General features: G+C 33.8%; 3 protein-coding genes across 6 annotated transcripts in view; 2 read left to right on the top strand and 1 right to left on the bottom strand.

Annotated features, from left to right (window-relative positions):
- LOC123263409 (ion transport peptide-like) overlaps nt 1-12,512 on the bottom strand; it is a 40,214-nt gene extending 27,702 nt beyond the window's left edge. Inside the window, exon 1 of one of the 2 annotated variants that reach the window (XM_044726166.1) lies at nt 12,489-12,512. The gene's annotated coding sequence lies outside the window, so the exon portion shown is untranslated. Of the gene's footprint in view, nt 1-4,110; nt 4,316-12,488 lie in introns of those variants that run through there. The other variant, XM_044726164.1, reaches the window with a different exon arrangement.
- The window catches only part of LOC123263383 (peroxisomal leader peptide-processing protease), a 78,815-nt gene that overhangs the window by 42,924 nt on the left and 22,349 nt on the right, over nt 1-13,542 (top strand). The gene's annotated exons all lie outside the window — the stretch shown is intronic.
- LOC123263077 lies at nt 7,478-11,433 on the top strand. Its single transcript, XM_044725614.1, has 3 exons — nt 7,478-7,696; nt 9,440-10,270; nt 10,387-11,433. Exons 1-3 carry the CDS (start codon nt 7,478-7,480, stop codon nt 11,431-11,433), a joined length of 2,097 nt encoding a protein of 698 aa, XP_044581549.1.

Here is a 13,542-nt window from a genome sequence, read left to right as displayed (position 1 = left end):
TTGAATGAATAAACCGATTTTCACGCGGTTGGCGGCATTCGACGCAGTTTTTAAAGCCCTGATAAAAAATCTTCAAGTTTAAATCGATCGAGCCAGGAATTTCGAAGTAATTCCGAAAAAACACTTTTTTCGGTTTTCTTTGGCCAACGATAACTCACGAACGAATCAACCGATTTTGACCGGGCTCGCAGTGATCGACGTGGTTTTTTTATCTTAAGAGCTAATTAGATTTTGGAATTGATCGGTGAAGCCATTTAAAAGTAATTCCAAAAAAACAACATTCCAAAAAAATTTTTTTTGTAGTTTTTTTAAGATTTCTCAAAATCTACCGGTTCAAATCGGTCCAAAGTGTATTCAAAATCTAAGTTTGGTTAAACCCTTTTGAATGGCGCAAACCGCGATGAAAGCGGTCAAACCGTTCAAAAGTTATAAAAGGGTTACACACACACACACACACAGCCGGTATTCACCTACAAGTTGGAGCAGCTCAACCCTGAAGACATCCCAACTATCACGTTGGACGAGTTGATAGAGGCAGGCAATCGAGTGGGGAATAATAAGGCGCCGGGATTAGACGGAATCCTCAATATTGCCCTGAAATCAATCCTTAGGGCAGCACCGGCATTATTCCTGGACGTTTACGATACATACCTGAAGGAAGGGACTTTTCCCCAGAAGTGGAAACAGCAACGGCTAGTGCTACTTCCGAAGGGGAAAAAGCCGCCGGAAGAACCGTCATCCTATCGACCACTCTTCATGTTAGACACGGCCGGCAAGATGTTCGAGCGCATAATTCATCAGAGAATAGAGGCTGTAGTCGATCCACTCCTGGTAGAGAACCAGTTTGGTTTCCGAAAAGGCCGGTCAACTCTGGATGCGATCAAATTGGTTGTTGATACAGCTAAGGATACAATCGTCGGAACGAGATGGAAGGGTGGAAAGAAGAAATACTGCTTGGTGGCTGCTTTGGACATCAAGAATGCCTTCAACTCCGCTAACTGGGACTGCGTTATGCGGGCTCTAGAAGAAAAAAACGTACCAGGATACCTTCGCAGAATGGTAGCGAGCTACTTCACGGATAGGGTTCTGAAATATGACACGAAGAACGGTACGGAAGTGTACGAAATCTCCGGAGGAGTGCCACAGGGATCAGTTTTAGATCCTCTGCTATGGAACATCATGTATTATGGCCTCCTGAGAATAGTATTGCCCACGGGAGTCAAACTTGTAGCATATGCGGATGACGTAGCTGTCGTGATCGTCGCAAAGCACCTCGAAGAAATAGAAATGGCATTTGATATTACATTCAGACGAGTCAATTTGTGGATGGACATGATGAACTTGCAACTAGCCAAGCATAAAACCGAGGCAGTGCTCATCACTCGTAGAAAAACGGTAGAAACCATCAAGTTGAGAGTCGGAGAACAAGAAATAACATCACAACCATTTATCCGTTATCTGGGAGTGATGCTGGATGCCCGACTCAACTTTAAGCAGCAGGTGGAACACGTCAGTGCCAAAGCGTCAGTAGTGAAGGCTAGTCTCGCACGGCTGATGCCTAATATCGGAGGCCCAATGCAGAGCAGGAGGCTACTATTGTCATCAGTAGTCACATCAGTGCTCATTTACGGAATATCCATTTAGGCTGATGCACTGGAAACCCAGAAATCATGGAGAAAAGCTGGACCAGTATATCGACTGAGTGCCCTACGAGTAGCTAGTGCCTTCCGCACTATATCAGAAGAAGCAGTGTGCGTCATTGCCGGAACCCTACCTCTTAGAGTTCTAGCAGAGGAAAGACGAGCCCTTTACCAACGAAAAAGGTCAACTGCACTGAGCCCTGAAGAACTTAGAATTGAAGAACGGCAGAACAGCATAGGCCGATGGCAACTACAATGGGATTCCGCAGAGAAGGGTAGATGGAAGCACCGCCTCATACCTCGGATCGACATTTGGCTTAACCGGAATCACGGCGAGGTCAATTACTATCTTACGCAGATGTTGTCGGGACACGGGTGTTTTCGAGAGTATCTACACCGCTTTAAGCACGATGACTCTTCGGAGTGCCCGTCCTGCCTAGGAGTTGCTGAAGATGCGGAGCACGTCTTCTTTGTATGTCCTCGTTTCGATCCATAGCGTAAAGAGTTGGAGAGGATCCTGAACCAGAGAATGCAACCAGATTCACTAGTGGAAGCAATGTTGTCATTAGAAGCTGCCTGGAACGCTACCAATACGTTTGCAACAGAAGTCCTCAAAGACTTGCGTTCCACCGAAAGAAGAAGAGCAAATATCAGAAGATAGAAGGAAGGTAGTTAACACCTTAGCCACTAGAAGGAAGAGCAGTAGCTAGTTCCTTCCCTCACGAAGTAATGCCTGACGGCGGTTCCCATGAGGGATTAGAGGAGAGAAGAAAAGGGGTTTAGGGTTTAGTGAGTAGGGGCGTTAGCGTCGAGTTTTAGTATGACGCTGTGTCGTCTTCACATATCCAGGCGAAACAGCTATGCCTGGAATCCGCAAAAAGGATTCCCCCCTCTGAAAAAAAAAAAAAAAAAAAAAAAAAAACACACACACACACACATACAGACCTACGGACATCATCGCGAAAACAATCATGGAAGCTTCCTAGGACCTCAAAACGTCAAGATCTGATGAGAACTCGATTTTCGAAAAACGGGGTAAAACCAATAACTTCCCGATTTTTGAAAATTTTCAATTTTCTTAGCAGGAAGTTAAAAATTTTAAAAAAGTCAACTATCGAAGTCATCTTTGAAACTTCTGGCTGTTTTTGAGCGACTATCAAAATTTCGGTGAAGAGTCACCAAACTAAAAAAAAAAAGTCAAATGTAAAATTACTATGTTTGAGACTTTTCACTTTAGAATCTCATTTTAAAGAGGATAAATTTGACAAAGTGAAATGATCGAACAAGATTTGATCTTATCGTTACAAAATATTATAAAAAATGACAATTACCATTTTTATCTATCGGCCTTAAAATACTAAGATAGTTAAAATTTTTGTGTCAAAAAATTTTGTGTTAAATATTAAACACTTTCTTGTGTTGATTTAAGAGAATTAACATAAAAAAGTATTAAATATTTAACACAAAATTTTTTGACGCAATGATGCAAAAATTTTTTACTGTGAATAAGTGTTTTGGTAGAAGAACTCGGTTAACTTGATTATGGTATTTGAAATCTATCAATAGTTTTACATTTTACTAATGAAAATTGCATTTTCATTGATAATAAAATTTTTAATATGAATATACATAGAAAAAAACATTAATTTGTACTATAAGAAAATACATAGGCAAGCTGAAATCGTCTTATATGAACTCAAAATTTCGATAATAGAAAAATATTTTCTTGAAGTAAGAATATTTATACTATTGGTTAAAATCAACAAAAATTTTATTGTCTTCCGTGTATATTAGAAATTCTACTAAAGTACATAATGTTAATTAATTTTTTTTATACTATATATTGAGACACAAACAAAATTAGATTATAAATTGATGAATTTTTAAGTAAAACATAGAAAATTCTACTAAATTTTCAGCACTTATTTTTTTCGTGTGTATTAAATAAATTATCTGGTTACGACAGGAATTACGGCTTCTATTGACGCTTGTCAAGTGTGAAAAAGAATGGGATTATTAAAAGACTATTAATCATGAGCAGTAATTATATAATTCAGAAAAATTCGTTTTTTGTAATTTGTTGATAGTAATGCATTTTTAAAGAATTAACTATTTATCGTATCTTACGTAATACTTTAATTAAATTATAATTTTTTTTTGGAATCGATTGGTCCAAAAGTTCAAAAGTTATATCGAAAATTATTTTCCGAAGTATTTTATTATTGAAAATTTAAAAATATTACGGTTCTGACTAATTTTTAAATTTGTAGAAGTTTAAATGGAAGAAATTTTTTTTGAAAATCGTGAGCTTAACTGCAATCAGTTAATCCGTTCAAAAGTTATAAATAATTCACACACATACACACTTACGCATAATGTCCATCAGATAACTTTTGGAAATAGTTTTTTACAAGCTTTTACAATATTTTTCACTTGTTATAACTAGTATCAAATTCTCAATTTTGCATACCTGTTTGATTTAAAGTAGCTCCTCCAAAAGATTGATATAAATGATTTTAGTTTTATCTGTAACTGACACGACTATCACTTGTTGATTGTACGGACGAAAGATTAAGTGAAGTGTATACTCTCGGTGAGATTCAGATGGGGTTGTGATACGTAGCTATGTCCTGCGCCTAATATAGCAAGTTCAAGACTGCCCCCTGCGGTTGATGTTTCATACCCACCCTCTTACCCTCTCTTCGTTTTCTTTTAGGAAATACGCAACAAACCAAGTACTGAATGACTCCACCTTCTCGAACTACGTATCAATTTTAACCATGGTAACCACTTATAAAGGATAATGAGACACTACTTTTATGAAAAAACATTCAGACAAAAAATTAAAGAAGCAAAAAAATTTTTGAATTATTACAGTGATTTTTAGAAAGCCTGAAACTTCGTCTATAACCAATATATCACCTTACAGATGCCATAAGGGCGTATAACGGCAAAAGATACAGTTGGAAAGACGTAAGGGCGTATAAAAAATTTTACTCTGTGAAGAAGTACAAAAATATTTGTATCGGACATTTTCGAATGATTTTAGAAAAGTTTTTGATCATTTGGAGATAAAAACTCAAAGTTTTTATTTTCTTTTTAAACTAAGAACAAGAAAAATTTTCAAGAATTTTTGTGGTCGTTAGAAATTTAATAAGTGTTAAATATGAAATTGCGAGGAAAAAAGTGGAAAAAAAAAATTCGCGTTTCAAAGTTCTCGTACTAAAAACGTTTCAAATTCTTTCTGTTGCTTTGCAATATGTACCTACAAAAATTAGTGACAAATATACTGCCCTACAAAACCGCTAAACATTTTTTTTGTTGTCTTAAGGGAAGATTACGATACGTACGGCGGCAATAAGCCAATTGGTCAATAGGCGTCGTGTTGCGCCCTTCTAACATGGTTTGAGTGTGTTTTTATGTGGTTTTTTTCAATTTTGAAGTGCTGATATCTCGCAAACTAAGCGAGATATCGAAAAATTCTATTCTTTCTTTTCGTTTTCTTTCGTCGAGATCTATAAGAATCCGCTTTCAAATCGTGGCGCCTGAGGAATCGTAATCTCCCCGTAGTATTTAATTGAAAGAATTCTTGTCAGAAAAAACAAGTAAAAAACATTGAAATAATATATTTTTACTGTCATAACAACAGGTAGAAATGCGCACAGCGATTTGTCATGACAATGAAATGATATTGATTAATGCAACAAAATTGTGTTTATTATAGTAAGTAATGAAAGTTTTTGCGAAAGTAAGTGAATCGTTTATTTGAGAAACCCCATAAGTCATATTTTTTTCGAAATCAGGTTTATTGCATTTTTCGGTTTTTTGAATTTCCCTTCACTTATACCAGCACCAAAAAATATTAAATCCGTGGTCAAGACCTAACCAATCGGTCAATATAAATCTCGTTTAGTTGAGAAACCCCATAAGTTAGTGACTTATGGGGTTTTTCGAAAAACATTCAATTTCAAAATTCCAAAAATAAATTTCTTTTTGTTTTTTTTTTAAAAAAACTTGTTCTAAGAAAAAAAATTCAATTCAATGCAAAATACTTAAATTTTAATAATTTTCACAGTATGGGTTGAAAAAAATTAAATTAAATTATTATTATATTGTTTGATGTGATTTCACTGACTTTTAATTTCAAAATGATTGATTATTAGATAATTAGAAACTAAATTTACTGTTAAATACTTGAATTTTAATAAGTTTTACAATATTCGCTTGATGGATTAAAATTAAAAATATATTGTTTTATTGTTGACTCTGATTTAATTGATTTGAATTCTGAAATTAATGATAACCAAATAAAAATATATTATATTTACTGTTAGATACTTTGATTTCAATAATTTTTGAAATTTTAGTTTTATAAAGTTAAATTGTGATCAATTAAAATGTTCTTTCATTGTTGACTCTCAGTTCACTAATTTGAATTAAAAAATAGAAGATTTATTATAATTTTCGTTAATTGTAGTCCTAATTCAAATTTTGTATTTTATTTTATAAATATACACTGTAAAAAGAGCGGTGTTAAAAATAGACATTTTAACACCGCGCGGTGTTTAAATAAAATAACATCGGCGTAACGGTGTACTTTTCCGGTGTCAAAACACCGGTGTTAAATCGGTGTAAAAACGGAGTAATACCAGTGTAAAAGCGGAGTAAACAGTCTATTTAAAACATCCAGATTATAAAATCTATAAAACATAATGGAACTTAGTTTTTAAATTAAGAAAATATATTAAAGTAGTATTCATTACACTGGCCCACAAAAAAAAAGTGGTCTGTACTTTTGACCGGACCTATCTATCTTTAGGTATTTTGACGTGCTGAATCCGAATCTGAAGTCAGTTTTGCCCGTACACCCTCAACATTTTGAGTAAAATGCAAAAAAAAAAACCCCAAAAAATTGCGAAAAACTGGTCACAGCAATGAATAAATTTTTGTGAACCCAGATAAATTATGATTTTTACGTACATCAAAATTCACTGAATCTGAATCTAAACGTTAAGTAGCCCCTTGAGCCGTCATTTTATCTTCAGGTTCTGAAGATAAAAATTCTGAGAATGAAGATCGTTTGAGAACAAAAAAGTTCGATAACAACAAAGAACAGTTTAAAATTCGAGAAAATCGTTCTCTTCATTCTACTTATACATCATTTTTTATATATTTAAAAATTTTGTCAATTTTTCAATTTTAAGATCATATTTCATCCATTACAATACACCCAAACTTGATCCGGGTCCACAAAATTTATTCATCGCTGTGACCAGTTTTTCGCAATTTTTTGCCTTTTATTGGGGTTTTTTGCATTTTACTCAAAATTTTGAGGGTGTACGGGCAAAACTGAGTTCAGATTCGGATTCAGCGCGTCAAAATACATAAAGATAGATAGGTCCGGTCAAAAGTACAGACCACTTTTTTTTTTGTGGGTAGGTGTAATTTTTATGATTTTTAGTGAAATAAACAAAATTATGACTATAAAAGTTAAGAAAAAAATGTGTGACTTAGAAAAATATAAAAAGTCTATCATCTAGAACAAATTTTAATTTTGGTTTGTAGTTATTTCAATTGTTACATATGTAATACAAACTTTATTAAAAAATTATACAATTTTACACCTAGCATTACAATTATACAACGCGTCTCGTTCTCGATGATAGATAACATGTAGTACTGTCAAGTATGCTTAAACTTCACAACTTTTAGAGATTTGAATTCAAATTTATTACCCAAAACTGTATAGGTAAATTCACGTATATACCACGGAAAATCCTGAGGATGGTGTAGATCAGGTCCAACTCATGAAATACATCTGGGATGCAGGAAAAATTATGGCAGACGTTTTTCATCAACATTCAACTGCACGAAAATCATTTATCACTCCCAATCTCGATAAAGATATCAAGTCGACGTTAGAAGCGACAGTTTTCGACGAATGGCTTTATGGTCAGAAGCTAACTGATCAGGTGAAGGACGCTAAAAATATTAAAAAAGCGTCTACATCACTTAAAGCCCCAGAAAACTCAACAGCTAAGAAGACAACTAGTCAGGTAAATTGGAGAGGCCCACCTGGGAAAGCCAGACAGGTGGGCTATTACCCGAAACGGCAGTTCACGAACGTGAAATACAAATCGAGACCATTTCAGACAAGACCATCCCAGAGTTCAAGTCGCTCGACGACGCAAACGTCGAGTCGATCAATGTCGAAGAAGTAGAAAAAGTAAGTTTCATCGCAGGTAGGCTACGACATTTTGTAGAAGAATGAAAAACGATCACAAGTGATAAGTTTATTTTTAATTGCTTGAGAGGGTATAATTTAACCTTCAAGTCCAAACCAGTTCAATTTCGAGAACCAAGTACACCAAACTGGTCCTCAGACGAATTTGAAAAAATTAACCAAGAAATTTCCAATCTTTTATCCAAAAAAGCAATAGAAAAATGTGTAGCTTGTGAGGGCCAATTTGTATCATCCTACTTCCTAGTTGCGAAGCCAGACAAATCTAATAGATTTATAATAAATTTAAGCAGGTTCCCTAGTAGAAATGAAATCAAGTTTTTAGCCAGTAACTAGCCAGTTTTACTAGACTTAAACCAGTAACTGGCCAGTGTAATATCCAGTTTCTGTCTAGTAACTGGCCAGTTTTACTAGAGATCTAACAAAACATTATGGCGGCTTTAGTGAAACTGTCAGTTTCGAATTCTGAGGTTATTAGGCGTCATTAAAATTGTCAAATAAATTCAAAATAATGTTTAATAAACGATATGATATAAAAAAGTTTCATTTATGTGTACATTATAAGATAGATAACATCATTAGTCTGATAGACTAATAATAAATCTAACAATAGAATAAGAAAATAATTATTTTGAATTGGAGATTTGTTTTTAATGCCCACAGTCGCAGTTTATATATTGTGTCATTTTTTTTCACTGCATCAATTTTGAAATATATACTGGAAATTATTTACACGTTAATAAACACTAATTTTGATTGATTTATACTGTTTTTTTAATAATAATTACAATAATGATGCGTACAGGTTAACAAAAAAAATAAACAAACATACACAGACTATTAAAGATACACTGTCGGTGTAACTAATGTTTATGACTTAGTTGTAGGTGGCGCGATTTCAAGTTTTTACTCGATATCACTGGCCAGTTACTGGTTTATGTCCAGTGAAAACTCGATTATTTCTACTAGGGTTAAATGAGTTTATCGAAACGACACATTTTAAAATGGAAGACCTCAGGGCAGTAAAAAATTTAATATCACTGGGTTCATACATGGCGACTTTAGATTTAAAAGACGCGTATTTTCTAGTACCAGTCAATGAACGTGATATAAAATACTTAAGATTTAGATTTAATAACATCAGTTTACTTGTCTTCCATTTGTCTTATCAGTCTTATATCAGTTTACTTGTCTTCCATTTGTCTTATCGACTAGTCCGTACATTTTTACAAAAATAATGAAACCAGTAGTAAATATTTTGCGCTTAAAAGGCTGGTTATCTGTGATATACTTAGACGATCTCTTATGTACTTGCAATTCATATGAATCTTGCAGCAGTAATGTAAAAAATATCATCAAATTGTTGGAAAAATTAGGGTTTATTATAAACTACAAAAAAAGTTGTACAAGACCGAGTACAAGATGTAAGTATCTTGGATTTATTGTCGATTCAGAAAAATATTCTGTAGACCTACCAGACAACAAGAAAAATCAAATACTGCAGTTTTTGAACCACTTTGAAGTAGGGAACAAATATAAAATCCGTTTTTTTGCGCAGTTAATAGGAGTCCTCGTTGCGGCATCCCCAGCGGTAGAGTACAGTAAAATATATATCGTAAGATTAGAGAGGGCAAAATGGTTAGCGTTAACTATCAATGATAATAATTTTGAAGCTTATATTAAAATCACTAACTCCATAATGGAAGATCTTATTTGGTGGAAAATAAATTTGTTAACTGGTTCTAACCTAATAAGGACACAAAATTATAAAATCACAATATCATCTGATGCATCCAGATCAGGTTGGGGTGCGGAATCTAATTTAAAAGTCACTCACGGGTTTTGGAGCCAGAAAGATAAAAAGTTTTACATCAATTACTTAGAACTCCTAGCTGCCTTTTTTGCTTTAAAATGTTTTGCTTCAAATCTCAGCAATTGCGAAGTTCTGATGCGTATAGATAACATTACAGCCATTTCATATATTAATAAAGCAGGTGGAATAAAATTTCCCCACCTGAGTGCGCTAGCTCGAGAGATCTGGCAGTGGTGCGAAGGAAAAAATATTTGGATAAAAGCATCATATATCGCCTCAAAAGAAAATATCGACGCAGATGCAGCCTCTCGTGTTACTAACTTAGATACCGAATGGGAACTTAGGGCAAAGTACTTCAAACAAATAGTCGAAAAATTTGGCCCTTGCACAATTGATCTATTCGCATCTAAAATTAACACCAAGTGTAAAAAATTTTGCTCACGTTACCCTGATCCAGAAGCATTAGTAGTAGAATCTTTTACAATTTTATGGGAGAAAAAACAATTTTATGCATTTCCTCCTTTTGCAATAGTATTACCAGTACTTAGAAAAATAATCAATGATAGAGCAACTGGGGTAGTGGTTGTCCTTAATTGGCCCACCCAAGCATGGTACCCTTTTTTTACCTCACTTCTCTGCGAGAATCCCTTAGTACTAGAACTATCAGCTGACTTATTAATTTCTCCTTGCAGGAAGAAGATCCATCCTCTATCACACAAGCTTTCTCTAGTGGTAGGGAAACTATCAGGGAAGCTATCACGGAATTTCTAATAAAGGGAGTACCAGAGGATTCCGTCGACTTCATGGTAAATTCAATCACACCATCAACACTCAAACAATACGAAGGCTGTCTCAAAAAATGGACACAATTTGCCACAGACAAAAAATTCAATGTATTCGACCCCAACACTGCCAATATAATTGAATTCCTGACGAAAAGATTTAATGAAAACGTGGGCTATGGAACCTTAAACTCGACGAGATCAGCGATCTCACTCATCGTAAAAAGAGACTTATCTAAAGATGACCTTATATCAAGATTTTTTAAAGGAGTTTTTAAGAAACGGCCCGCTACTCCAAAATATTCCACAACATGGAATACAGAACAAGTGTTAGAGTACATAGAAAACCAAAATACAATAGAAAATCAAACACTAAAACAAGTATCTGAAATCGCAACAACACTACTAGTCCTCATTACTGCTCACAGACTCCAGACTATATTTCTTATCGACATAGATAATATTAGTCAAGGTTCATCAGGCCTTCAGATCAAAATTCCGGAATTGATCAAGACATCTAAGTTGGGAAAGAACCAGCCAATATTAATAGTACCTTTTTTCAAGCAACGACAAAAAGTTTGCGTAGCTTCTATAATACTGTACTACTTAAAAATAACACGGTCTATTCGAGCAGAAAATAAAAAACTGTTTTTATCAACGGTAAAACCACACAATCTAGTAACCGCTCAGACAATCGGACACTGGATTAAGTCGTTATTAAACAAAGCTGGTATCGATACCGAAAAATTTAGCGCATACAGTGCTAAACATGCTTCTGTATCTGCAGCATACAGAAAAGGAGTAGACATCGACACAATCAGGAAAACAGCAGGCTGGACAGATGGATCTGCAACGTTCGCGCGTTTTTATAATAGACCTCTTACAGAATCAAGCAATAAGTTTGCTTCAGCAGTTATAACTAAAATAAATAGTAAGGGAAAAAATAATAAACGTTAAGACCTATAGAGGTAATTAAAGACATGGAAATAGTTATAAGTATTTTTTTTTCTTTATTTGTCTTATGTAATTGCATGAAAAATAGAAACATTATCACAGACGCTAAAGATCTACATGTTATCTATCATCGAGAACGAGACACGTTGTATAATCTCGATCGAACTTCGCCCGCTTCGCGGGCTCGTTTGATCGATCAATAATTAATAGTTTTATGAATTAATGAATATACCGTTCAATAGTAGTAATTTAGTGAATAAAAACATTCATAAAGTAAAATATCTTCAACATCGAAACAAGCTTTAACACCGGAAAAAAATATTTACACCGGCAGCGGTGTTATTTTAACACCGCAAATTTTAACACCTACACCGCTTCGGACTTACCCCGGTTTTTTTTTACAGTGTAATAAATGATTGACGGAGAAAAATTAATATATTAATGATTTGATTACTATTTTGTTCGTTTATTTGAGAAACCCCATAAGTCAATCAACTTCAAATCATTATTATGAACAGTAGGAATTAACAATTAAATTTTTTCTTTTTTTTTTTTGCTTCTCCTGAAAAATTTAGTATTTTTGACTTATGGGGTTTCTCCAATAAACGATTCAAGTGATGTTACTTGATAAGAACTTTAATTGCTGCTTAATCTTATAGATCAACTTTTAATTTCGAGAAGTAGAATTTTTACTACTGAGAGAGCGTAGGGAAGGGTGGGGCACGATGGCCCCCTGGAACACGATGACTCTTCTCAAAAATTTGGTCAAAAAATTTTTTTTTCGTTTTTCGTCAAATCACACAGGAATAAGGTAAAAGCCCTAATTATTGACACTATAAGAGACAAAGTTATGATTTCATTTTTTTTAAGCAATCAAATATCAATGTCGTTGAATTTTGTCTGTGGTAATGTCTGAAGTAATGTTTTTACTAATCAATTTCTTTTTTAAAATGATAATCAGTGATATTTACTAATTAATTTTAAATAATTAAATAGATTATCCGGTTACACCAATTATTGACAGGTTAAAAAACTGATTGATCTAATTATTGACATACCTTAACCCCAATTATTGACACCTATACTGCGCAGGCGTCGAATCATCTGCTTATTTTTATTCATCGAAGCATATTATTAAGTAATCAATATTATTAAAGTTTATTAATAATAATTTCTATAAATGATTAATTACTATTAAAAATATCAAAATTAATTTAAAAATAATTTATTGAATCAGAAGAGTTCAAACTCTTACAGTAAATTTCTTAGGTTAAAGTAAAAAAAGGCGTCATAGCGCAGTCGACTGGCTGTCAATATGAGATTCAACTTAAAAATTATGAACTAGTAATTGACACCCATTATTTAATTATTATAAAACATACAATTAATTTCAATTATTCAATTTTATAAATTTTTTATATATTGTTAATAACAAAAAAAAAAAGATCATATAATTACATAAAGAAATTAATTTTTCTGCCCTCCGGCCGGAAAGTGGCAACTTTCTGGCCACTGCGCTAAACAAAGTTGCCACATTCCGGCTACGTCGAGCAGAAAAATAGTATACACACCTTGGCCAGTAAAAAGTAAAGCCTCAGATCACATGTTTGTCAACCTCGGCTTCGCCTCGGTCAACAATTACATGTGATCTGAGACTTTTCTTATTTTACTGGCCTAGGTATGTAATATACTATAAACTCGGCATTAAAAAAAAATGCTTTTCTAACCAAAGATCTTAAAAAAATAGACGCTCGTAAGCTGGTTTGATGAACTGTGGTAACTTTATTTATTTTTTTTTAACAATCAATATTTAATATTTTGAACTGTCAGTAATTTTTTTCAATTTTAAATGAATTAGAATTTAATAAAAATTTATTTGATAGTTATTCTTATTACAGATAATTAAATTAATATATTTAAAAATAATTTAATGTGTCAATATTTAGACCCCTGTTAATAATTGGGGGCTTTTACCTTACCAGTTTCTTTACTGGAAGGAAAAATTTCCAAGGTGGAAAAAAACTTTTTTTTTCAGTGCACACACACACACACACACACGCGCGCGCGCGCGCGGACGGACACGGACATCATCGTCAAACTAGCCAGAAAGCT

The sequence above is a fragment of the Cotesia glomerata genome, linkage group LG4 (assembly GCF_020080835.1).
Source record: "Cotesia glomerata isolate CgM1 linkage group LG4, MPM_Cglom_v2.3, whole genome shotgun sequence".
Lineage (NCBI taxonomy): Eukaryota > Metazoa > Arthropoda > Insecta > Hymenoptera > Braconidae > Cotesia > Cotesia glomerata.
This window is presented reverse-complemented; position numbering and strand designations above follow the sequence as displayed.

Bases quoted from the DNA above. Each gene is read 5' to 3' on its own strand.
- LOC123263077 (XM_044725614.1), top strand. From the start codon at position 7,478: ATGGCAGACGTTTTTCATCAACATTCAACTGCACGAAAATCATTTATC. The intron at 7,697-9,439 runs GTAAATTGGAGA...TTTTTTGCGCAG, and splicing joins CTAAGAAGACAACTAGTCAG to TTAATAGGAGTCCTCGTTGC. The intron at 10,271-10,386 runs GTAGTGGTTGTC...TTCTCCTTGCAG, and splicing joins TCAATGATAGAGCAACTGGG to GAAGAAGATCCATCCTCTAT.